The sequence below is a fragment of the Echinops telfairi genome, unplaced genomic scaffold (genome assembly GCF_000313985.2).
Source record: "Echinops telfairi isolate 266 unplaced genomic scaffold, ASM31398v2 ScPeMD7_3533;HRSCAF=4204_0, whole genome shotgun sequence".
NCBI classification, from domain to species: Eukaryota; Metazoa; Chordata; class Mammalia; order Afrosoricida; family Tenrecidae; genus Echinops; species Echinops telfairi.
Window position 1 is genome coordinate 99401235 of NW_022107431.1, and position 24855 is coordinate 99426089.

A 24855-nucleotide genomic window follows, 5' to 3' on the forward strand; every position below is an offset into this window, starting at 1 on the left:
TTTGCCTCTCTTCCCCTCAATCCTCCAACTTAAACAGTTTATTTACTCAAATTGCATTCCATTCTCATTAGTCTCACAAAATAAGTCAAAACTCAGCTTTACTCACTTCTTTTATGAGGACTCAATTCAACCATTTAGAAGCGTCTCAGCGACTACTCATTTATGGTAACATGTTTTACACTTCTGTGTATGACACTACTTTCAAATTACATAGAAATGTGTTTACAAGTCTGTAGTCTTGCTAGGCACCACTGAGTTTCCTGAGAACAAATATTACCAGAGAATAAGGGCATAAACCAAACTTAAGTAATAAAATGTGTTAACTTTTTAAAAATATAAGGGATATACATGAAGTTCATGGAAATTATTCCATATCTTTTCATTTCATTTTCCCAAACTTGAAATCCCCTTCATACGTGAAATAAGAAAAGGCATTTTAAAAAGTTTGAGTAAAAAATATAGCTGTAATTGAGTCAGAAGCAATTCATTAAATATTATATAAGAAACTCTTGAGCATTCTCTCAAATACATTTGAAAGAAGACAAAGCCAGGATGTTAGAATGTTGTTAAAAACATGCTCTTATAATATCGACAAAACAGAAAAGTGTAACTAAATAAAAATAAACCTAGAAGTACTTTTAGAAAAAAGGTAAATATTTTTAGAAGTACTTTTAGAAAGCAGGTATATATTTTTAGAATTCAAGGGTAGGAAAGGCTTTTCTAAACAGTAAAAGAAGTATATCTAACTTTAAGATCACATCTTTTTGACCATCGTAAAATTAAAATGTACTACCTGGAAAAAAGCATAAGATGACAAAGGATCTACCTCAGAGAAGACACAGTTGCTATTCTTTAACTTATAGTCAGCTTTAACAAATAAATGACAGAGTAGGAGGACCAAATCCAAACCAAACTTACTACCATGGAGTCAATGCTGACTCAGTGACCCTGTACAACAAAGTAAGACTGCCCCTATGGGTTTTTAAAACTGTAACCCTTTACAGAGTCGAAAGCCTTATCTTTTTCCCAAGGAGCAGATGTTGGTCTCAAACTGTTGACCTTGAAGCTAGTAGCCCAATGGTTAACCACACTAGGCCAGCAAGGCTCCTAGGCAAAGGACACAATAAATAAAAGGTCACACATGGGTAAAAGAAATTAAATAGTCACTGAATATATATGATGTCTCACTAAAACTCACTGCCATCCAGTACATGCAACTCATAAGGGACCCTACAGGATAGGGTTGAACTGCCCCTCTCAGTTTCCTAAACCGTCACTGTTTACAGGATTAGAAAGCCCAGGTTTTCTACTAAGGAGCAGCTGGTGGTTTCAAACTACAAACTTGTGGTTTGCAGCCCAATATATAAGCACTACATCACCAGGGCTCCTTGGAAAACACCACTGGCCCTTTCATACAGAGTTTTCAATGGGTTCTGAAGAAGTGAAACAGAACACATCTGAATTTTTACAAGTTGTATGATTCTTCATGATAAAGAGGTTAGGGAAAACATGGTTGAAACCCTGAAATAGACTCAGAAGAGACATCATGAGCCCTTTCAGGAGTCTGATACATGAAATTCAATTATAAGCAGGAATGTGAAAGCTAAACACATAATAATACGCTGTCATTTCTGAAAAGGCTGTTGCTACTTATGAGTGGGACAGCAATGTTCCAAAGTCCTATTTTAATAGCTGGTGGTTTCAAACTACTGAACTTGTGGTTAGCAGCCTAATGCATAACCATTAACACTAGGAGGGCTCTTTCCACCTTGCAAAATTGTTGTTTTATCTTTTAAGGAAAATATAGAAAGAAAACCAAACAAGTAACAAACAAACAAACAAAAAACTAGGGCATGTGGTCTGATAAAAAATAACACTTAATGACTCACAGAATTTCAATTTAGACTAAGAAGCCACTATCAATGCTATAAAGTTTTCAACTATAGCTTAAGTTATCAAATTCATATTAAATGTCTTGTGAAGCCAAAATTAAGGAGAACATAATAATCACGAAAATTGTGGGCACTAAGAACTACAGAAAGTCAAGTAATTAATTTTAAGAGAAAAATTATTTCAACTGCTATATAGTTAACCACTGATCCTGTATAATTTCAGTGTTTTTCAATCTCCTAAGGAAATCTTAAAATAAAACCCAAGTTCATGCAACAACGTTTGCAATAACATTATGCATTGTTGTTGAACGCTTGCTTATCTTAATATATATGCGTCTAGAACAGTGGTTCTCAACCTGCCTAATGCCGCAATCCTTTAATACAGTTCCTCAGGTGGTAACCCCCAACCACAAAATTATTTTCACTGCTACTTTATAACTGTAATTTTGCTACTGCTATGAATCAGGTGACACCTGTGAAAAGGTTATTTGACCCTCCCTAAAGGGGTTGTGACCCACAGGTTGAGAACCGCAGGTCTAGACTTGCTCTGGAGCCCTAGTGGTATATTAGCAACTCGGGCTGCAATCTGCATGGTTGGCAGTTTGAAATCACTAGTAGAAAGACTGTACTTTCTACTTCTGTAAACAGTTTACAGTCTCAGAACCTCATGAGGGGTGCTATAAGTGAACAATGGCTTGATAGCTGTAGTTTTGAGACCCTACTCCAAAAACGTAGCTGAGCTGTCTCCATGAATGTAAAAACAAAGAAGGAATGGGTCTTCTAGAAAGAACTTAAATTCTATAAAACAAATGAGAACAAAAGATTATCATCAAATACAAGGAAATGACTGTTGCTAAAATTAGTGGCAAAAATTTGAGGGGATAAAAAAAGGGATATTTACATAGTCTCAAAATATCTTTCACAAAAGTCGTATTAATTAAAAACTAATTTTACAGGGGAAAATTGTGATTTTTTTCCAAGGGGAAAAAATAGCACATGCTATTTTAACCAAGTGATGTTGGCCAACGTCACCAGTAATAAAATATTCTAACATCATGTAACCTCTGATTAAACACAGCATCACTTCTGTGGAACTCTTGTCAAAACTGCATAGCCTCTGGGATCTGGGATCAGGTATCAGGCATCAAAGACCCAGAATAAAAAACTCTTATCAACGTGAATAAGGTGGAACATGGAGTGGAGACCCAAAGCCCATCTGTGGAGGGTAGGGGAAGAAAGGGGGAACCGATCACAATTATCTACCTATATATAATCCCTTCCTAGGGGGATGGACAACAGAAAAGTGGGTGGAGGGAGACAGAGGTTACTGTAAGACATGCAGTGGGGGGTAGATTTAGAAATTATCAAAGGATCATGAGAGAGGGAAGGTGGGGGAGGAGGAAAATGAGCTGATATCAAGGGCTCAAATAGAAAATGTTTTGAAAATGATGACGGTAACATATGTACAAATGTGCTTGACACAATGGATGAATGGATGGATTATGTTAAGAGCTGTAAGAGCCCTCAATAAAACAATTAAAAGAAATGCATAGCTTCATCTAACTTTATACAAACATTAGCGAAACCAAAACTGAGTCTCGCTCTTCAAAACAGTGGATCAGTGCACATTAAAAGTACAAAAAAATAGAAATAACTTGGGCGGGGGGTTTAAATGTGAAACTGAACAAGATTTACAACTTGAATTGTATATGTCTAAGTTAGGTGCCAAGAAAACTGTTGGGGAAAAAAGCATTATACCAACATTAATTTCTTAATTTTCATAAATGCACTATAACTCTTAGATATCAATACTAGAAAAAGGTAGTAAAGAGTAAATAGGGGAAAAAAGGTAAATGGGAATTTTCTGTTCTATTCTTACAATTCTTCTGAAAGTTTAAAATTATTTCAGAATAAAAAGTTATGAAACCTATTTGCTTAATGTTATGTAATTGAATGAACTTTAAAACTTAATTCTAGGGCACATACAACAGAAATGTGGGTGAAGGGAGCCAGCGGACAGTGTAAAATATGAAAATAACAAATTATCAAGGGTTCACGAGGGTGGGAGGGAAGGGAAAAAAAGAGGAGCTGATACCAAGGCCTCAAGTACAAAGAAAATGTTTTGGAAATGATGATGGCAGCATATGTACAAATGTGCTTGATACAAATGATGTATGGATTGTTATGAGTTGTAAGAGGCCCCAATAAAATGACTTTTTTTTTTAAAAAAAGAATAAAGGGAGTCTTCAGAAGAGAGAAATATAAAGGAAGGCAGATAGGCGCGTGTGCGCGGGGGCGATAAAGAAAAGAACTTAATTCTAATTAAGCCTTGCTGGCTGGCATCTAAAATAAAACTCTATGAATGGATCAATTCATTTAATCTATCTGAAATGAATTTGCAACCTAAGAATGTTGTACAGTCTCTTCTTTGAAATGTCAAAGTACCTTTCTAATCTAGCAAGAAAAAACAAATTCTGATCTAGCAGAATCTAATTCAAAGATAATTAATGTAATATAACATTTTAATAGTTGTATTTCAAAACTATAGTTCAGACAGTTCATATTTGGATTTTTAGTAGTGAAAATTTTAATATAATCCAAACGTTTAAACTGTTTATAAAATCATCTGATCATTTCAGATCATAATTACAGAAATTCAAGAATCAGATTTTTAAAAAAGGTTTCCTACATATTTCCATCATACCTGACAATGTAATCCATCTATATAGCTTTCATACAACAATTCAAAACCCCTCGCAGGTGAAAATGTAAAAGTGCAAAACTTACCAACACTGTGGGGCCGACTTAACCTTACGGGATCAATGTCAACTTTCTGGACATGGGGTGGGTATTCTTTCCTAGAAAAGGAATTATACTCATCAATAATGAGGGCAACAAATGTATAGATGTGCTTTACACAATTGATCTATGTATTGTGATGAATTGTATGAGCCCCAATAAATTGATTTAAAAAAAAAAGAAGAAAAACATTTACAGCCTAAAAAAAAAAAAAAAGAAAAAAGAAAAGTAATTATACTGAGTTTAATTCTAACAGAAATACTTTTTCAAGCTGAAAAGTTGATGGCATATTTGTATTTATTTTAAAAATAGATGTGGCTTATTCACCATTAAAAAGTGGTGTAAAATAATGACTTACACACATATACTAAACCTGAATAAACACCTCTGAAAGTAGCAACTACCATATTTATATGCAATACCATGTGTTCTTCAGGGGCTAACTGCTGCTGTGAAGACGATAATTACAGACTCTGAAACCCCACGGTGCGGTTCTAACCTGGCTTGTAGGGTTGCTAGGCATCAGAGATCCACTAGATGGTAGGGGTTGTGGTTTTTATAGAGTATTATATTATACAAACTCTCAAGAGCTTTAGAGTATAAAGTCTCTAAATTTCTTTGATGCAGAGTTGTAAATGCATCAAATGTCTTAAGTGTAAAAACAGGTATTAATGACAGAAACTGCAAGAAACCTAGTAATGCTAAAAATAGCGTATGCTAGGCCTATTCTATTGGAAGATTTCTAACAAAAAGAAATATATTTCCCATTACTAATACTTCATCATTTCTTTTATCTATCTTCTCCATAGTAGGATTATACATACCACTACCCTATTGCTTCTAGAACCATCATAAGAATCTCCTACACGATTTCTTTGCTGATAGTTTTTCCAACTCACACAAGACAAACAACTACTAGACTCTATATAAAACAAAACCAAACCAGACAAGTCTCATGAGGATTAAACTCCAAGAGGCACAATTTGCCTTACAATTTCCATGAATTATGCCCAAGAAGTTGTACAGTCCTTTTAGGGAAACCTTTCACAGCAGCTTGTTGTTCCCCACTTCAATCAAACCATAATTCTGTATCTTGGCACTTTTGGATTCTTACTATCATGCTTCTTTTAGTCTACCTGTTTCTTCTCTCTCTTTTTTTTTTTTTTTTGAGGACTTCTATACTCTAATTTTCCTCATAGAATTTATTAATTTCTATTAATAAATTCCTTAGTGTGCTTAGGCCAGTATATCACAACTTTTTAATCCTTTGCCATATTTGAATGCCACAGTTGTTTATTTATGGCCAGATATAATATTGCTCGCTGGAGATGACAGTTATCAAGCACCATCTGTTAATGTAGACCATGTAGTAAGTACCAAAATTGGAACTCAAATCCTCTGGATCAAGAAATTGATCCAGTAGAGGAGAACAGGAGCAAGACAATGACCAAGTAACACATTTGGGGGGTAGGGGGGAGAGACTCCGCAGAGACCAGCACAGAGGGGCTACGGAGAGGGCTATCCTACACTTCCACACTGCAAAATTCTCAGCATAAAGAGTAAACCAGAGGTGTTCATAATCCATGAACAGAAGGTAGATTCTGGGCTCCCACCGCGTAATTCTAGTCCTAATCCAAGAACAATGTGTTCTTACAACATTGCCCTGCTCAATACTTGCCTTCATGAAGTGATGATGGAAGACAAAGGTGCTACAGAAAAATGTGTTAAAGAAACAGATGGTGCCCAGTTATTAGTGTGTGGAGTTTTAAAGGCTTGTATTCAAACAAGCCACCATCTAAGTGAGGAGTCAACTAAGTCCACATTGAAGAAGCACACCCGCCTGCACAATCCAAAGATAACAATAACAAAATCCAAATATGATGAAGGGAAAAATATCAGAGCTTAAATTATGAACATCCAATTTGTAGGCGGCTATGGAGGATAGTGAGGACCCAAAATCCATCTGCAGAGTATCTAGTCAGATTAAGGATCTGGCAGATCCCCTCTAGCCACAAGTGAGGGACTCGAAGAGCTTCACTATCAGATTATTGTAAATTTGATTATGGTGGACCGAAGCATGGTATAATAAACTTGGTCAGTTTCCCTCGTAGTCTTGACCCAACTTGAATTTGCTCTAGGCTCAAATATTTGTTTGTTCCACGAGACAGGAATTCCTTCTCTGCTTTTAAAAAAAATATTGTTGGTAGTCTTCTCTTTCTTACTCTTTAATTTTATCTCTATGTTTTTATTTCTGTCTTTGATATTAGTACGTTAGGGAGGGAGAGAAGGGAGGGAGAGAGAGAGAGGGGAAAAAAAGAGGAGCTGATGCCAAGGCCTCAAGTAGAAAGACAATGCTTTGAAAACGATGATGGTAACATATGTACAAATGTGCTTGACACATGGATGTATGCATAGATTGTGATGAGTTGTAGGAGCCCTCAATAAAATGATTTTTAAAAATAGTTCAGTAAATGAACATTTTGTACATTTAAAATGAATATTTTATAATCATAAGGTTTTCAAAAATAAGTATGACTTAATAGACACCTCTTTTATCCTGTGGCTTATAAACAATTTTTCCAGTTTTGGACTCTGGGAATTTTCAATCCTTAGACCCAATTTCATCTTCTTTTTTTTTAAGTACCTGCTTGCTGTCTGATACAAGATGTTCTATACTCATCATGCAGTTTTTCCTGTCCTTATTCTAAGCATATTAAGAACTGGTTTTTTGTTTTTCTTTGTTCTGTTTATTGATAGTTCTTTTTAAAAATAATCTTTCTATTGCTAAGCTTAAAAACGAAATCTATTGAGGGGGGGTGAAGGGGGGACAGAGGAACTCATAGCAATAATGAGTGCGTAACTCCACTCAATGGGATTGAACAGCAGCAATGTATGTGAATGGATACCGTATATACGCGAGTATAACCCAACCCTAATATCTGCCAAAGCACCTAATTTTACACAATAACTGCATTAAAAATGTGCTTATACATGAGCATATACAAATATAGGGCTATATAAGATTTGACAATCAAACTATTATATAAAAAAAGAAATATATTTCTATAAATCAAATATATTCATTTTACAGTTCAAACTTATCATTCCAAACTCATCTATTAACAGTCTCATTTTTTTATTATGGTAAAAATATTCAGCAAAACTTGTGTTAAATCAACGACTTTTATATGTATTATTCCGTGACCTTAATTACATTCTTCTAGTTATCCAATCATTATCACTATCCTCTCCTGAATTTAAGGAGTCTTGGTTGTTAAAAGCTCAGCTGCTAATCTAGAAGAAAGATGTAGCAGTCTGCGTCTATAAAGATTTTCCGCCTTGGAAAGCCTTTGGGTAGGGTCTATTCTGTCCTATAGGGTGGCTATGAATCAGAATTGACTTAATGGCAAGGCAATGGCTTTTGGGGTTTCTAAATTTTTCTACTACCAATAACAAACCTAGCACCTCCTATATAATAATTCCTGGTAACCACGAGGCAAGCCTCGTGTTTACCTATAGTATATAAAATCATACATGTCATTTTACATTTGACTTATTTTACTCAGGATGTTTCCCCAACATTTGTCTAGTCATAACAGTCATGAGGACTTCATTTGTCTTTCTGGCCCAATAAAGCTCTATTGTATGTATAGACCACATTTCGACTGGTAAGTTGATAGACAGCTATTAAGTTCTTTCCATCTTCTGGCTATTACAGTGAATGCTGGTGTATAGTTTTGTGTTTGTGTTCTTGTTTTTATTTCTGAGTATCTAGTTAGGATCATAGTCAATCAGTCTAATTTTGAAAGAGATGCATTAAATCTCCCACAATTGTATAACCAATGTCACTGAATTACATATATGTGTGTGCCTGCGTGTATGAGGGCTTCATTATCTTTTCATTCTTTTTCATGAACTTGTAGAAGCACTCTCTAGTAAAAAGTGAATTGGCACCAAGTGTTTTGTTACATTTTTACCTCACACTGTCTTTCACAGATTTATTCAAACCAAGAACTCATTGTCTTTTAAATATTTTAGACATTTAGCCATCACACCATTTTTCACTACCCACAAGCTGTGTTGCTTTGTCACATTTTAGTGTTGTGCTTGTAACTTAATTCTAGCCATTAGTTCCACTCATGCCTTTTTGTTGTTGTTTGCCCTTGTGGCTTTGTGCATCCTTTACTCTATTTCTGATCCTTGAGAGCAATACAGAATACAGGATTTGCTTAAATTGGCCCCTTATATTTTTCTAGATATAGTTAACCTGATTACTTTAAGAACAAAGTTCATTTTATTCTTTCACCTTGCTTTTATTAGATTTCTAAAAATATTTTTTACTACTAACCTTACAGTTTGCCTTTTTTCTGGTTTGCACAATTTACTCTTTCTTTCATTTTTGGTCTCATTAATTTAACAAATAGCTACTTTTCCACTCTCAAACTATATTACAAACGTATTGACCAAGTAGTGCTAACCTGTTACCAGGATTTCAACAAGGTATTCTATTGCCTACCCAACAGTATGGATACAGACCTTCAAAATGCTTTACTTCCCAATCCTACCTATTGCCATTAAGTCAATTCTAACTCACAGCAAACCCAATAGCACCTTACTCCTTTTCAGAGAGAGAGAGAGGAAAAAAAAAATCAAACCTTTAAATTACTTCTCTGTCCCCAATTTTTAGATTTTTCTGGGATGTTTTGAATAATATCCACCTATTATTAATTTTCTTTCACAGCATTGTCTGTTTAGAATAAATTTAGATGTAATAGAACACCATTAACTTGTTTTCAACTATGCCAAACTAGAAATCATACTCAAGATAATTTTGAACATATATTTATATATACTCAATATCTTTATCAGGTACAAAATTTCCATGACTAAAATACAAAACTTTTCTGCCTAGTTACAAAAGTACAAGAACCTGACTTACTCACCATGATATCCTTATTTATACAACATAGTATGTATTCAATAAATATTTATAATAAATAAAAGCATATGCAACTAAAAGATAATATATAACAGTATATTTACCAGGTCAACAATGTTATAAATACTACTATAAAATGATGAACATGCTGTGAAAAGCAATCCATTAACCAATGGAGAGCCCATGTATAGTGATTAAAATTCTGTCAGCTGATGTAATGTCCTAACTTAAGCACCTGAGAGATAGTAACATTGTTTTTATTTTTTAACTGAGCAAATTGATTGGAGATCAAATATTTTGCCTGCTGTCTTACCACTGAACTTTCCCTAGTCTAATCACTTTTTTTCTCATTGTTTTTTACTAAGAAAACAGCTTATTATTTTCTTCCTTTAATTCCTTTTTAAAATAATAAGTAACGTGCACTACTCAAATATTTACTCTTATAAACTTTAGAATCAACTGGTTTAATTTCTTAGCATAACAGTTCTTGTGCAAGCACTGCATACAATTCACTTTAAGAAGCATTTGCATCAAATAACAATACTAAATAGGAGCACAATCTATGCCTCTAGTTACAGTATTTGTATAATCTATAGGCATTATTAATTTTACTACTAGAAATTGCATAGTTGCTATCATAAATGAGAATTGGGTATGTAAGCATGTACAACCACTGTAGAAACAATTTGGTGCTACCCAAAATAACTGGGAATAGAAACATTTATGATCCAAAAAATTCTCTGATGAACATAGTAGAATCATGAAATGAATAGACATGCTTTCCCATGTTTCTTGCAGCACAGTTCATAATAGCAAGGAAACTGGAAACAGCCCCAAATCCATCAATTAAAAAAATGGATAAAGAAACCCTGGTACACATACACAATGGAATGCTATGCTGCTCTAAAACAGAGATGAAACCACGAAGCACTTCAGTTTGGATGGACCTAGACACCATTATGTTGAATAAAGTCAGTTCATCACAAAATAATAAATATTGTAGGAGATCACTACTATATGGATAAACACCAAGACAGAGGCAGGCATCTATTCTCAGATCATGTAATATTCTAACCCAGTTTCCCAAACAATGAGGTGGTGTGCCTGCCTAATAATGTTCATGGAGCCATATATCCCCCCTTATTTGCATATCTTAAATACCACTTTGACAAGGAGGCATCAGCTCAGCTAGGGTCAGTTTCTCTTTGTTGGGAGGAGAGGGAGAAGACCAATCAGTTCCTACCATATAGGATGGTTCCAAATCAACAGACAATTCTACAAAGGTGCTTTGTGAACTTTAATGAAAAGTCAAGTCTAGATGTGTGGGTGGGAAGCAGATCTGTCTTTGAGAATGTGGTTATACCTCTGCTGGAGGGTAAACCAGGTGGGACAATTACCATTAAAAAATGCCTATATTTTAAAAATGCTTATATTCAAGCAGGAATATATTGTTTTGAAACTGACTTTGGTAGCAATTGTACAATACTGCTTGATGTGATTGAACTATGGAATACAGATATGATATCAGTATTAATCCCAATACAATGGTTTTGGGTAAAACAACAAAAAATGCTTATATATACTTATAGTTCTCCCAATGGTAGAATATTTTTGTTATTATGTTCTTAATGAAGCACTTTTGCATGAATTTCTATCCAGCCCTTGGTGACCTAGATCGCATGCTATATAGACAACTGGGACATTATACTCTGTCCTTTCTAAGTGTGCAATAACCTTCATAGGCTACACCAAAAGGATCTGATTTGGAAACCCCACTAAATGAATAAGACATTACTGTAAACACACCTGTAGCAGATTAAAGAAATTTAAAAGTTCCTTAGACTTAATGCCAAAACACGCTGGTGGGAAAAGTTAGGGGTTGCAAGTCACTGGACTTGAATTCGAATACCTTCCTTTGAGCAGGCCCAGTAAGTGGCAACTTAATATTTCCATTGAAATATATCAATGTATGTGTATACACACACAAACACGCTCACTGCCATTGAGTAAATTCTAACACATGGTGACCCATGTGGACAAGGTAGAACTGCCCATGAGTTTCCAAGACACTGATGGGAGTAGTCAGCCCCCACTTGATGGTTTTGAAGTGCACAGACCTTGTGGACTGTAGACCCGTGTAACTACACTACCACCAGGGTTCCTACATGTGTGCGCGCGCGCACACCCACCCACACACCCACCCCCTTTCTACTTGATTAGAGTTGAAATGAAGAAAAGTACTAATTGCTAATACTGTTAATCTATAGCCTACCAAGTCCTTTTCAACTCCTACTAGCAGTGCTAAGGTTTCAGATGAATCGCATAATTAAAATAAAAAACATACAAATAAAACACATCTGAATATAATTTTATTACCAGACATCTTACGACACGATTCTACATCCCAAGCAAAACAATTTGGTGCTATTTACTATGAAGCATTAATAAAATTTCTAATCTAGCCCAAAGAATTCCTTTCCTGAGATTTTATATACAGTGTTCTTCATCAAAGTATTATATAAAGTAGTAGGAGGAAAAAATAATAAATAGGATATTTTAAAAAGAAATTTATGGCACATCTTCATAACAAGCTATTACATAGTATTAAAAGTCAACTTAATGACATAAAATGCCAGTATATACTGTTAGGTCAAATTTCAAAACACACAACCTGGTGTGCCATTATGATCTGATACCAGCAAATATATCATAAAGTGCATAAGAAGGGAAAAACAGGAGAGAAATGTATTAAAATCATAATGATCGGGAATCCAAGACAGATGATCCATTGAGGACCAGTGGTGAGAGTGGTAATACCAGGAGGGTGGAGGGGAGGTGGGGACTGATTACAAGGACTTACATATAACCTCCTCCCTGGGGGATGGACAACAGAAAAGTGGGTGAAGGCAGATGTCGGACAATGTAAGATACGACAAAATAATAATAATTTATAAATTGTCAAGGGCTCATGAGAATGGAAAAAAATGAGGAGCTGATTCCAAGGGCTCAAATAAAAAGCAAATGTTTTGAGGATGATAGCAACAAATGTACAAATGTGCTTGACACAATGGATGGATGGATGGATGGATGGATGGATGGATGGATGGATGGATGGATGAAAGAGTTGTATGAGCCCCCAAAAAAATGATCTTAAAAAAAAATCGTAATGATATAATTTCCTATTCTAAGCACTTTGAAATGTTTTTGAAATCTCTAATTATTCCTGTCTTTTCAAATAAAACCTTTAAATATTCCTAGCAATTTATTTACACTACTTTAAAATATTTTTACCTTAAAATTTATTTATATGTACACAGATTTTACATATTAAAAAAATTCACTGGATTTTTTTTTTTTTAGTTAGAATACTACTGTGTTTGGGTATATGATGCGTCAGCAAGCCCTGTATAGGGATGGGGGTGGAAGGAGGGGACAGGTCTAACACCAGGTTATATATTCCAGATTGCTGGTACTACCACAAACACTGAATCTACAACTAAATTTGTCTATAAAGTCAGAATGGGACTTGAGTCAGTGAAGTTATCATAAATCATCCCAAAATACCAAGAATAAGCAGTAATTTTTTTGTTTGTAAGCTGTGAATCTTAGTAGTTGTTTATTTCATCAGAGCTTTTACTTTAAAACACACCTCACTATGCTCAATAGACAGCACAATTAGTGAGGAAAATTAAGATCGCCAGATTCCTCAAGAGCACTTATTTTATAAGCCTATTTTTTATAAATAAATCATTTAGATCAAATTAAGTCCCTTATGTGTGAAGGGATAAGGACGAAAGATCCTCTGTTAGTCTTCAAATATTAAAAAAAAATTTTAAAGAGGTGGCTTACTGTTAAAAGGTGAGGGGGGAAAAGACTTCTGAAAAAAATTCCTTCTGTAAAAAATACAGATACAAAAATTCTTCTCAGTTTATCTTTAACATGAAATAATTTTAAAATAAGGATCCAAAGGATTAATGGGATAATTACAGTTTTATAGTAAATAAGTTGTCAAATAAAATGCTTGTTTTCATTATATGTCTTTATTTAAAAATAGTCTTATTATAAACAGCTGCTGTTTAATATTTAATTTTCAAGGGTTTACAGTCCATCAGGAACCTTAGTACAAAAGACTGGAAGAATTTCATTAATAGCACGTTTATAATGATGTCAGTTTTAAATAATTATCTCACTTGCACGTCACAAACTACCTTTAAAATTGGGCAAATATTGTTATCCCCTTGATACAGCAAGTAACATGCCTTCTGGTGGTAGTTCAGTTCTCTATCTTCTGCCATTGAGTCAATGCTGACTATCAGTGACCCTATAAGGCAGGGCAGAACTAGGTTTCTGAGGGTGTAGCTTCCCCCCCCCCTCATCATTTTATTGGGGGCTCTTACAGCTTTTATCACAATCCATACATATATCTCTTTTGTCAAACACATCTGTACATGTTGTCATCATCTTTTTCAAAACATTTTCTTTCTACTTGAGCCCCCGGCGTCAGCTCATTTCCCCCCTCCCTTCCCTCACCCTCCTTCCCCCATACCCCCTTGATAATGTATAAATTCTTCTTTTTTTTTCATGTCTTACACCAACTGCTGTCTCATTTCACCCATCCCTGGGATGGGGCCCATACATCGGCCATTGTGATCAGTTGGTTGCCCCTTATCTATCTCTCTCTCTCTCTCACACACACACATATACACACACACTGGGATGTGGCCCATACATCAACCATTGTGATCGGTTCCCCCTTCTCTCTCTCTCTCTCACACACACACACACACACACACTCGGATGTGGCCCATACATCAACCATTGTGATCGGTTCCCCCTTATCTCTCTCACACACACATATACCGGGATGGGGCTCTTTAACACACACACCCACACACCACACACACATCTGCCTTTACCCTCCTAGTATTGCTGCTCCCGTTATTGGTCCTGAGGGTTTTATCTGCTCAGACAGAAGTAGAAGGGGCAGCTGGTGGTTTTAAACTTCTGACTTGGAGGTTAGCAGACCAATGCGTAAGCTCCTGACTTATATTCCACTATAATTCAAACAAGAATGTAAGCTCCAAAAGGGTAGGGATTTCTGTCTGCTCCTAGAAAGAGCTTATAGTCACAGGGCCAGAGTCCATTCCAACTCGTAGCACATTATGTTGTTATGTGCTGCCGAGTCCGTTTGGACTCACAGCCACCCTATACACAACACAACAAAATACAGCCTGTCAATCCTGTGTCATCCTCCTAACTGTTCCTGTTTGAGCTCAGTGTTACAGCCACTGTGCCAATCTGTCTTCTTCTTTCTGTGTCTTTCTCTTTTCCGTTATCCTACTTGACCAATTGTGATGTCTTTTTTCAGGGGCTAGTCTTTCTATATAACATATCCAAAGCACGTGAGACAAAGTCTCATCATTCTTGCCTTGGCAGAATATTCTGGTTAGACTTCTTCCAAGGTATATTTGTTTGTTCTTTTAACAATCAACCATACTTTCAAATAATCTTCTCTAGCACCATAATTAGTACGCAATGATTATCCCTCATTCTTCCTTATTCAATGTCCAACGTTCACATGCATGTGAGGCAATGTAAAATACTATGGATTGTGTCAGGTAGTTTAGTCTTAAAAGTAACACCCTCGATGTTCAACACTTTAAAGAGGTCTTGTGCAGCAGATTTACCTAATGCACCTCATCTTTTAATTTCATGACTGCTGCTTCCATGAGCATTGAATGTGGATCCAAGGAAGATAAAGTCCTTGACAACTTCAACCTTTTCTCTAATTATCAGATTACATAGTGCTCGCATTATGAGGATTTTGTTCTTCTTTACATTGAGTTGTAATCCACATTAAATTACAAGGCTACAATCCTTGATCGTCATCAGCATCACTTTCAGCAAGCAACTGTGTCACCTGAGTACCACAAGTTGTTAAAAAGGCTTCTTCCATCCTGACGCCACATTCTTTTATCGCCCCAACAATTTTATTGCCAAAATGCACTCATCACACAATTCACTAGATCTATTACACATCAAGAAAATTTGTACACTCATCACTAGAATCAGTTTTAGGACTTTTCTTCATTCTTGTACTCATTAGCTAATTTCCCCCCCAAGCCCCTCTCCCATACCCCCAAGGAATCATTAGCCCAGTTACTATCTCTGTAGATTTACTTATCCTGAATTTCATATACAGAAAAATATTTAAAAAACAAACAAACTAACAAGAATAACAAAGTAAAACAGATTAAACACCAATTGAAAAGAAAGCAGAAAAAAATTAAAAACCAGAACAAGCTTAAAAGGATCCTAAGGATGATCAAATTATGGGGTGCTAAATTTAACCCGACTGCATCTGCAACAATCCATTTCCCAATGCAGTCTGCACGTTAGTGAGACTATTCATATCCCTGGTTCATAGAAAGGGTTCGGCAGGGGCACAAATCCACCCACGCTCCCGCTGCCTCTTTTTAAAACTGAAACAGCTTTAAAATGGGAGCTCAAATGCTAAGATATTACATGTTGACCCCAATCTAACTACGTCTGACAAAATTGACTTTAGAATGCTCTGATAACAGAGCTATTCACATCCCTCAACTATGATCAGAGGGGAGTTCATAGGGAGCTAATTAAGGTGACCAGACGTCCCGCTTTTGGCGGGACAGTCCCGATATTTGGAGTCTTAAAAAAGTCCCGATTTTTGGAAAGAACGCACCACAAGCTAGGGAACGGTCTATCTGGTCCATATAGACCAAATTTTTAATCAAGAACCCACCGCCCTCTTCCCCAGTCAATGGTGTCCCGCTTTAAATCTGGTCACCTTAAGCTAAATCCATGTGTGGACCCTGCAAGTGGATTTTGAGCTTCCACTATCATGCATAGCCTTCTGCAAGCCACGTGTTCACAATTAAAAGCTCTGATGTCATTCGATCATTTACATTTGGATGATATTATTTACAGCCTTTGGATCACACAGTATGGTGTACTTCTTTCTTGTGGACTTATTTGACGCCTCACTTGGATGGCTGCTTGTTTGAAAACAAGCCTTTAAGACCCCCAGATACTATTATTTCGATAGCTGAGCACCATCTAGTTTCTTCACCACACTTTCCGATAACACCCATATCTTCACTGATCTCTTCATGGGGTCAAGCTGATGCCATATTTTTCATATAACCTAGCTTCTCTGATTATTTGCTCAGGATACATATTGAATAAATATAAAAAGATACAATCCTGATGCATACCTTTCCTGATATCAAACCATGCACTATTTCCTTGTTTTGTTTGCACAAATGCTTCTTGATCCACGTACCAGTTCCACATGAACACTATCAAATGTTACAGAATCCTCATGCTTCTTATGGCTATCCAGTTTGTTGTGATATAAACAGTCCAATGCCTTGGCATCTCAATAAAGCATAAACAAACAACTTTCTGGTGTTCTCTCCTCTCAGTCAAGATCCATCCATCCATCAAGATTCAGCAATGACATCCCTTGTTCTGCATCATCTTCTGGACCCATTCAGAACCTCTGGCAATGTACTGCTGTAACCACTGTTAAATGATCTTCAGCAAAAATTTATTTGCATGTGCTGTCATTGATACTGTTCTACAATTTGTGTATTGTTAGGTCATCTATCTTTTGAATGGGTATAAATATGTATCTTTCAGTCAGCTGGACAAGTAGATGTCTTCCAAATATCTTAGCCTAACACTTGAGTGAATAAATTTATACTATGTAACTATGTATAAGGAGTTAAATAGTGGAAGTAAAAGAGCAGTTTGTGTCTTCTCATTCTGTGAAAAAGTGAATAAAAAGGTTTTTTATCATTCTAATTACAAGAGTACCTATATTCTACATAATATGCTATACTAAAATTTGTTTACTTACATAAAACAAGTCTATTTCAAAATTACGACTGAATAAAGAGATAATATTTTCTAAGTTTTAAAACATTAATGTTCTTACTAATAAAAGTATTCAAGGGGTAAAATATAAGATACAAAAAATAACTAGGTATTGAGAAACAGTGATATTTTATATGTGTGTAATTATTTACATAGCTATGCTATATTCAAAAATACAAGTGTATTTTCTCTCTCGTGAAATGTTGTAAAAACTATTTGCATACCTCATCTATTTAAACATGAAAGGCTCGTGTGTTGCTATGACTCTGGAACTTATGCCACTGGTGTTCAAAATAGTTTAAATCAGTAGCTTTACCCTAGTAAGCAGACTTCTGCTGAGTTTTCACATTAAGCTTCCTAAACTTCCACACTAAAACAGATTAGGAAGAGAGGTCTATCAAGCGATTTCTGAGTATTAGCCAATGAAATCCTCATAGATTACAAAAGATCACTGTTACTTGTGTTGGATACATTATCTGAGGGGATCAAACTGCTATGTGCACACAGGTTTGGTGAAGTAGAAAGTAGAAAGTGTGGGACACCCTCAAGTGAGATGCAGTGGCACAGGAGCCGCAACAATGGACTCAAACGGCTGGCACTTGTGAAGTGGACCAGGGACTGGGTAATATTTCTTTCTATTGTATATAATAAGTTCACCATGAGTCAAGAATTGAACTAACAACTAGTGTAGTATTTCATCATTTTAAAATATGCCTAAACCTTCCATCAGAAGCATCATCTCTGAATTTATAATCCTAGAGACTTATGGATTGTGCTGGAAGAAAATGCACTTCATAAAATACTGCATGGTGTCATCTTTCCCTCAAAACCATTAACCAAAATTAGGAGTTAAAATTCTAAAGAAAAAAAAAACAGAAGGTCCCTTCTTTTGACATACAACAACTACATTAAAGCAATGCAAGAATGCTACAAAACATAGTCAAAAAACATATGTACATGCAAACAAATTCTGTATGCATAGCAACAGGTTTAGAGGTGCTGTGCTTTCACATTCTTGTTTTACAACAGTCTCATCATTTAATGATTCAAAGAGGGAGAAAGGGAGAACCCATCACAAGGTGGGTGAAGGGAGACAACAGACAGTGTAAGACATAAAAAAGCAATAAAAATATATAACTGGTTCAAGGATCCATGAGGGTGGGCGGGGGAAAGAGCTGATACCAAGGGCACAAATGGAAAGGGCACAAAACACTTCCAAAAGTGTTTTGGAAATGTTGATGGCAACATATGCACAAATGTGCTTAATACTACTGAATAGTGGATTGTTATAAGATCTGCAAGAGCCGCACCCCCCCAATAAATAATTCAAAAATGTTTCCATGTCATTTATACCAAACATTTTTTTCCTAAGGGGCTGTATGTCTACCTGAATTACTATAAAGAGAAGACAGGTGGTAAGTGGTGAATGATGGAATTCTGCTGTAACTTTTTGTGCCAGATAGCTCTAAGGTACTTAACTATATAAATAAAAGTATTATAATCACTGAAATATAACAAGAAAAATTTGATAATGTAGCTAAGACCTCAAAATATTCTCTTTGAAAGAAAAATAATTACATTGGCATAAAGATATACATGGAAAGTATATATTGAGAATTATGCACAAATACTACCATATAGTCGAAAGATCATGCTATGTGTGTTTTTCTTATAGAATTAACTATTAAACTTTAAGGATGAATATTAATTCAATGGATATTTTTCAAGCACAAAAATAATCAAGAATCTGAGACTTCATAGCCATATCCATGCTCTAATTTCATCAATATTAAGCTTACCTTTCTTTTCGGTCCAGATTGCTTAAAACATAAAAAAGAAAAAAAAAGTAAGAGGCAAGACCTCATTGTTCCTATATAATTGTAGCTTTAGTAACAGCAGTCAGTTAAGGCATGTGATCAATTTCTTTTAAATATACTATCCACATGCTATATACAATGTTTTAAATCTTGTCAGATATAATACAGTGTTATTAAATTTGTCAATAACAAAAGTTCACATTTAAGCAATCTCATTAAGGCCTAATGGAAAGAAATAAAAATATAGAAAATATGAATTATCTAAAGGCTTTCCCTATAAAGCATTTTAAATGTTTAGTGCTTACTAAATTGTAACTATAAAACATACTAATTTGTTTTTAATGGCTCAAAACCTATTGTCAGGCATGATTTCTTTGCTTTTCAGTAAATACCTCAAAAAATTAATGTACATATTTTTACTGAAAAAGTCTTAAACAAATGGTTTGGTACACAGAAAAGGTCTGAGCTTTGAAATTATGGCCTCTTTTCACAAATCCAAATTATTCAAGCAAAGTTAAAAAGCTATTAGCATCAATTATCTAAGAATAAAATTATATAAGCCCTCAAATTCAGTTTTAAAAATTTATATCCCAAAATCATTTTTTTCTGTATAAATCAACTAAGTAAGCAAAGCTTAATGATAAAAACTCTTGAGTTCACACATTAAAATTTGTATTCTTATGGCACGGAATATACACATTAGTGAACATTTTATTTATTTCTGGTAAACTAAGAAAAAATATATAACTTAATTTTTTATAAGGATAACATACAAAAGAAACCCAGAAAGGTTACCTTTTGTTGTTTAAGATGCAAATAAATCATATAAAATAGCGCTATGTGATATCACAGAAAAACTAGGCTATTTTCTTCCTCTATCGAGTAATTAAATATAATGTATCGTACCCTATATAATTATTTCTTATAAAGCTGTCTTTTTAAGTAAATAAAATGAAAGCCAAGGGTAGGGCATTAAAGTATAATTGCACTACCACGGAGCCCATGCTGACTCTTAGAGACCCTAGTCATTCTCAGTTTTATACTGCTGTGCCCAAGGAGTAAAGAAGAGTTTAAAACACTGAAGGCTTTTTTAAAAAAACAAATATAAAGAGGAATGTGAAGAGGTAGAAGACATAGCACATATAGAAAAGAACAGTTTTAAATTTCTCGATAAATCACGGCATTCCGGAAGTACAGTAAGCAAAAACATATATATTTATACACATATTCATGTTCATTTTTCCTATCCTGAGAAAAATGCATTTACTGTACTATGATACCTAACTTTAAAACAGTAAAATTTATACAAGAATTTTCAAAAGTTTATTATCTTCTTGCCCTAGGGGAATGTTACTTGAAATTTTAAACTTGAAAACAACAACAAAAACAGCCAGCTGATTTAAAAATGAAAAGAAGTCATTATTAGTAATGTAGAACATTTTGTTAAAATGTCAACTTTTAGGCTTTTTCATACAAAGTAGAAAATAAAAAAATTATCCTGAACTAAAGCTATATTCAACTCACTAACGAGTCGATGCTGATTCATAGGGACCCTATCAGAGAGGCTAGAAATGCTCCTGTGCCTTTCCAAGGTTGTAACTCTTTAGAGTAGTAGAAAGCCCTGTTTCTTCTCAAGTGGAGCTAGATGGCGGTTTTGAACTGTGGACCTTGCAGTTAGCAGCCCAATATATAACCACTATGTGACCAATATTCCCCTTAAAGCTGTTACTAGTGTCCTTAAAAATTAAAAAGGAAAAAAAAGAGATCATGGTAAGGAGGAAATATTGGCTGATTTGTGCATATGCAATCTGATTTATGACTAACACTTTTTTCATAATAGTGATTTTTTTCGGTTTTAAATTATAGCTTATTCCAGGAACTCATTTTCCCCTTTTTTGGTTACATATACTTTTGTAGGCTTCTCTTTTACCCTATGGTTCTTAAAGTCTTTACCCTCAACCATAATGAAAGACAACAACATAAAAGGTATATAAAAGAAGCAAAATAAAAATCAGTAAAATGTGTTGTTGTTTTTTTGTTTTAACACATCTGATTAAACTCAGAGGGAAAATAAAGGGGTTATAAAGATTTTTTAATTTCTGAATTTTAGTTTTTCATAGTAATAGTTGTCCATCGCTAAATATAAATATAAGCAACCTGTCTTTTAAATACACATTAAATTAACATCTAGAATAGTGTTAAGGGGAAAGATGGCACTTTTAATTATCTTTCAAATCTCAGGAATCTAATCTTATGCTTTAGCAATCAAACTCAATCAGTGTTTCCCAAAGTGGGCAATACTGCAGCTGGGTGGGGGGCTGGGGGGGGGAGAGCAGTGTTATGTGTTGAAAAATCCAGAAAGGCTGCAAAAGCAGATAACTACACTTTATACTAAACTATGATCTATAGCACAAAATTTCTTAATTGCCTTTGGAGGGAACTGATTTTTTTTTTCCAGAAAGGGGGTGGCAGTCCAAGTAATTTTGGGAACCTATGTTTTAGATAAACAGGGAAAAGTGCTAAATTTAAAAAAGCAAGCTCACTCCCATCAAGTGAATTCTGATTTAAAGACTACTACTTTTTTTTTTTAACTACTACCTTTTACAGGTATAGAAAGCCTCCTCTTTCTGATGAGCTGCTGGTGGTTTCAAATTCTGACCTTGCATTTAGCAGCTCAACTTTAGTCTAGCAGAGCTTGTAAATAATTTGTAAATTATAAATTACAAATTACTCAGAACACAAATCTAATGTACTTAGATGCTAAGTATAGCGCTCACCTAAAAAAGCATGGATTGAGTGCTTACCAAATGGTTTTATTTCCTTTAATCCTGAATAGTTTAAAAAGTTATTGTAAAAGCCAGTGTATTCATTTTTATCTCACATTTGACAATTGCATCAACAATACGCTGAAGTTAGCTACTTAATACCAATCATCTTTGATAAAGGCTGTTCCCACAACTTAAAATTATGTAGTTTCTAGCTACTATGTTCATATCCTCCCCTCTAGTGCTTGCTTTGAGTTCTTCCCTGCTTTCTTCTTTACTTGGTATGGGTCAGTTAAAAAGAGAAGACTCAATAAGGGTTGGCAGTGGCTGCAACACAGTCTCAAACCTAACAGTTAGGAGGATGGCACAGGACCAGGCAGTGTTTCCTTCTATTGGATATATGGTCAGCACTATGACTCAGAACTGAGCCAATGCCTTCCAAAACAATTCTTCTCTACAATATCACTACATAGATAATGTATAGAAGAGGGTTTCACAAAATTCATGGAAGGAAATTATCTTTTCATTCCTTGTTCCACATTTTTGAATCCCCCTTGTATCTCTACTACACTTAACAGGTATTCATTTGTTTACTTGTCTCTCTGTCCTCAACCCTTAGCAAACTTGAAATTCAAAGGCAGAGGGCAGGGGCTTTGATATACTCCTCTTTGAATATTCTACATTTCATCTATATCTATTACGTAGTATAAAACTCAGTCAATATTTTAAGAGTAAGAAAATGGAAAGACTCTCAATAGCTTGTCTTTTAATTTCAAAGTCGTTTCAGTGACAGTTAAGGACAATAGGAATAAGAAATGCTTACTTATTCTTATACAGAAAAACAAACAATAAGTAGACTGTGTTCTGCCGATTGAAAGCTAACGACTGATGATTCTTTTGTGGCTCCAATTGTTGCTGCTAGGTGTCACAGAATCAGTTCAACCCATAGCAAACCCTGTGTACAACAGAGTGAAACACTATCTGAGCCTTCACCATCTTCAAAAGTGTTCCTAAGGCTGAGCCCGTTGTTGCAGCCACTATATAATTGCTCCTATAATTTCATTCAGGACTGTTTCTCTAAATACAAATTATTTCATGAATGAAGTTTTATTTTTAATAAAGAAACAACAATTTACTAGTAAATATTGGTTTCTGATAATTGAACCTAATCCTTTAAACTGACATGTTATGACATACATGCAAGGTATGATAGGTACAGAAGCCTAGAATAAAACAAAATACTGACCAATTTCCAATTTATAATAAGTTTTTTAACTTTGTCCTGAAGGAGAGGAGGGATGGAGGCAGTAAGTCAGTGAAAACAATTACAAACTAATAGAAAATATGAAAAACAACAATAATAATCTTGATTATAAGCTGTAACACTTGACTGCAAATTTTAAATTAATGTTTTACTTTAAGACAACATTTTCAGAATATCAAGTCCATCAATGGACTATCAGTCTGATGAGTAAAAAAGGAAGTATATATGGTTTCCTTTTCTTCCTCTAATTGTGCTCCTTCTATTATTTATTCTCATGTTCGTAAATAAATAAGTCATATAGATTTGTCTTTGTACTTTGGCAATAGGGCAAGTTCATACTTTTTGATATGTGTACCAACTTGTGTTGGTTTATTTAATTTGATTTTTCTCAAATGTCTTGTGTAAAAACTATGACAAAACATTAAATGATAAAAGGTGTTTACATCAATAGCCTGTATTATATCATATCTATATAATTGCAACTCATAGATTTATTTAACCAATCTATGTAATAGCAAGTGTTTTAAAGAGCTAAGACATTTTCTGAAGGCGTAATAGTCTAGTTTGACATTTCTAAACAAGGGCTTAAATTGTAAACTAAATATCTATACTTTATTGAATTGAGTTTTAAAAGCTTTGCCTGTTATTTATAACTTAATAAATAGATCATTTAATTGTTGGAACCCAAGAATTAATAAGTCAATTGAAAGAGAATATAACATTTCCAAAATGGTCCAGCAAAACCTCCTAAGTAGAATAATAAATTTTCCCAAGTGTTACTTTCATTACTTCAAGGTTCTAATGGTGTTTTCAAGAGCATTAAGCACACTCAAATCTATGAAAATTATTGTAATACATAATTCCTTAAAACTGATAATACAATTTAGTTTGATATCATGATAGCCTATAAACTTTACATAGGTAAGGAAGGTATCACTGTCAATGTTTTGAAACCAGCTTCATATAATTATTTTAGACCTGATATATAATGCAATCGAATAGGCTTTTTCATAAAAATTATTCACATACAGATATAGTTTATTTAAAAGCCTGTAGAAAACCGTAATAAAATTCTAAGACAAGAATTATTTCTTAGACATGAATTTCTTCTTACAGATAATAAAAACGTAATGACATTCTGAGAGGTCTGTAAAAGTGAAAATTTCTATTACAATGGATATATGTATATATTAAACAAAAATAATTAGAATCCTTACCTTTGGGCTGCTGTTTTTACCAATGATATCTGTGCATTAGCATGATGAAAACGTCTACCATGAACTACAGTTCCAGAACATAATGGTGCATTTTGTGTATTTTCACTGCAGATACAAGAAACAAACCAAAATTACACAGAAAAATCACATATGCCCAGAATAAATCCCTTAACTTCTGAGCTCAATAGATTTCAATATTTTAAAAAGTTTATTTGTAAATAAACCAAGTTAGCAATATTGAACTG

General features: G+C 34.5%; 1 protein-coding gene across 3 annotated transcripts in view; it reads right to left on the reverse strand.

Annotated features, from left to right (window-relative positions):
• Nucleotides 1–24855, reverse strand: part of SENP6 (SUMO specific peptidase 6) — a 109032-nt gene that overhangs the window by 54586 nt on the left and 29591 nt on the right. For 2 of the 3 annotated variants that reach the window (XM_045294374.1, XM_045294377.1), the window contains 3 exons: nucleotides 24611–24715; nucleotides 19347–19367; nucleotides 4680–4750 (listed from right to left, as the gene is read on the reverse strand). In XM_045294374.1, coding sequence (XP_045150309.1) covers nucleotides 4680–4750; nucleotides 19347–19367; nucleotides 24611–24715 — 197 coding nt within the window. The remainder of the gene's footprint in view (nucleotides 1–4679; nucleotides 4751–19346; nucleotides 19368–24610; nucleotides 24716–24855) is intronic. The other variant, XM_045294375.1, reaches the window with a different exon arrangement.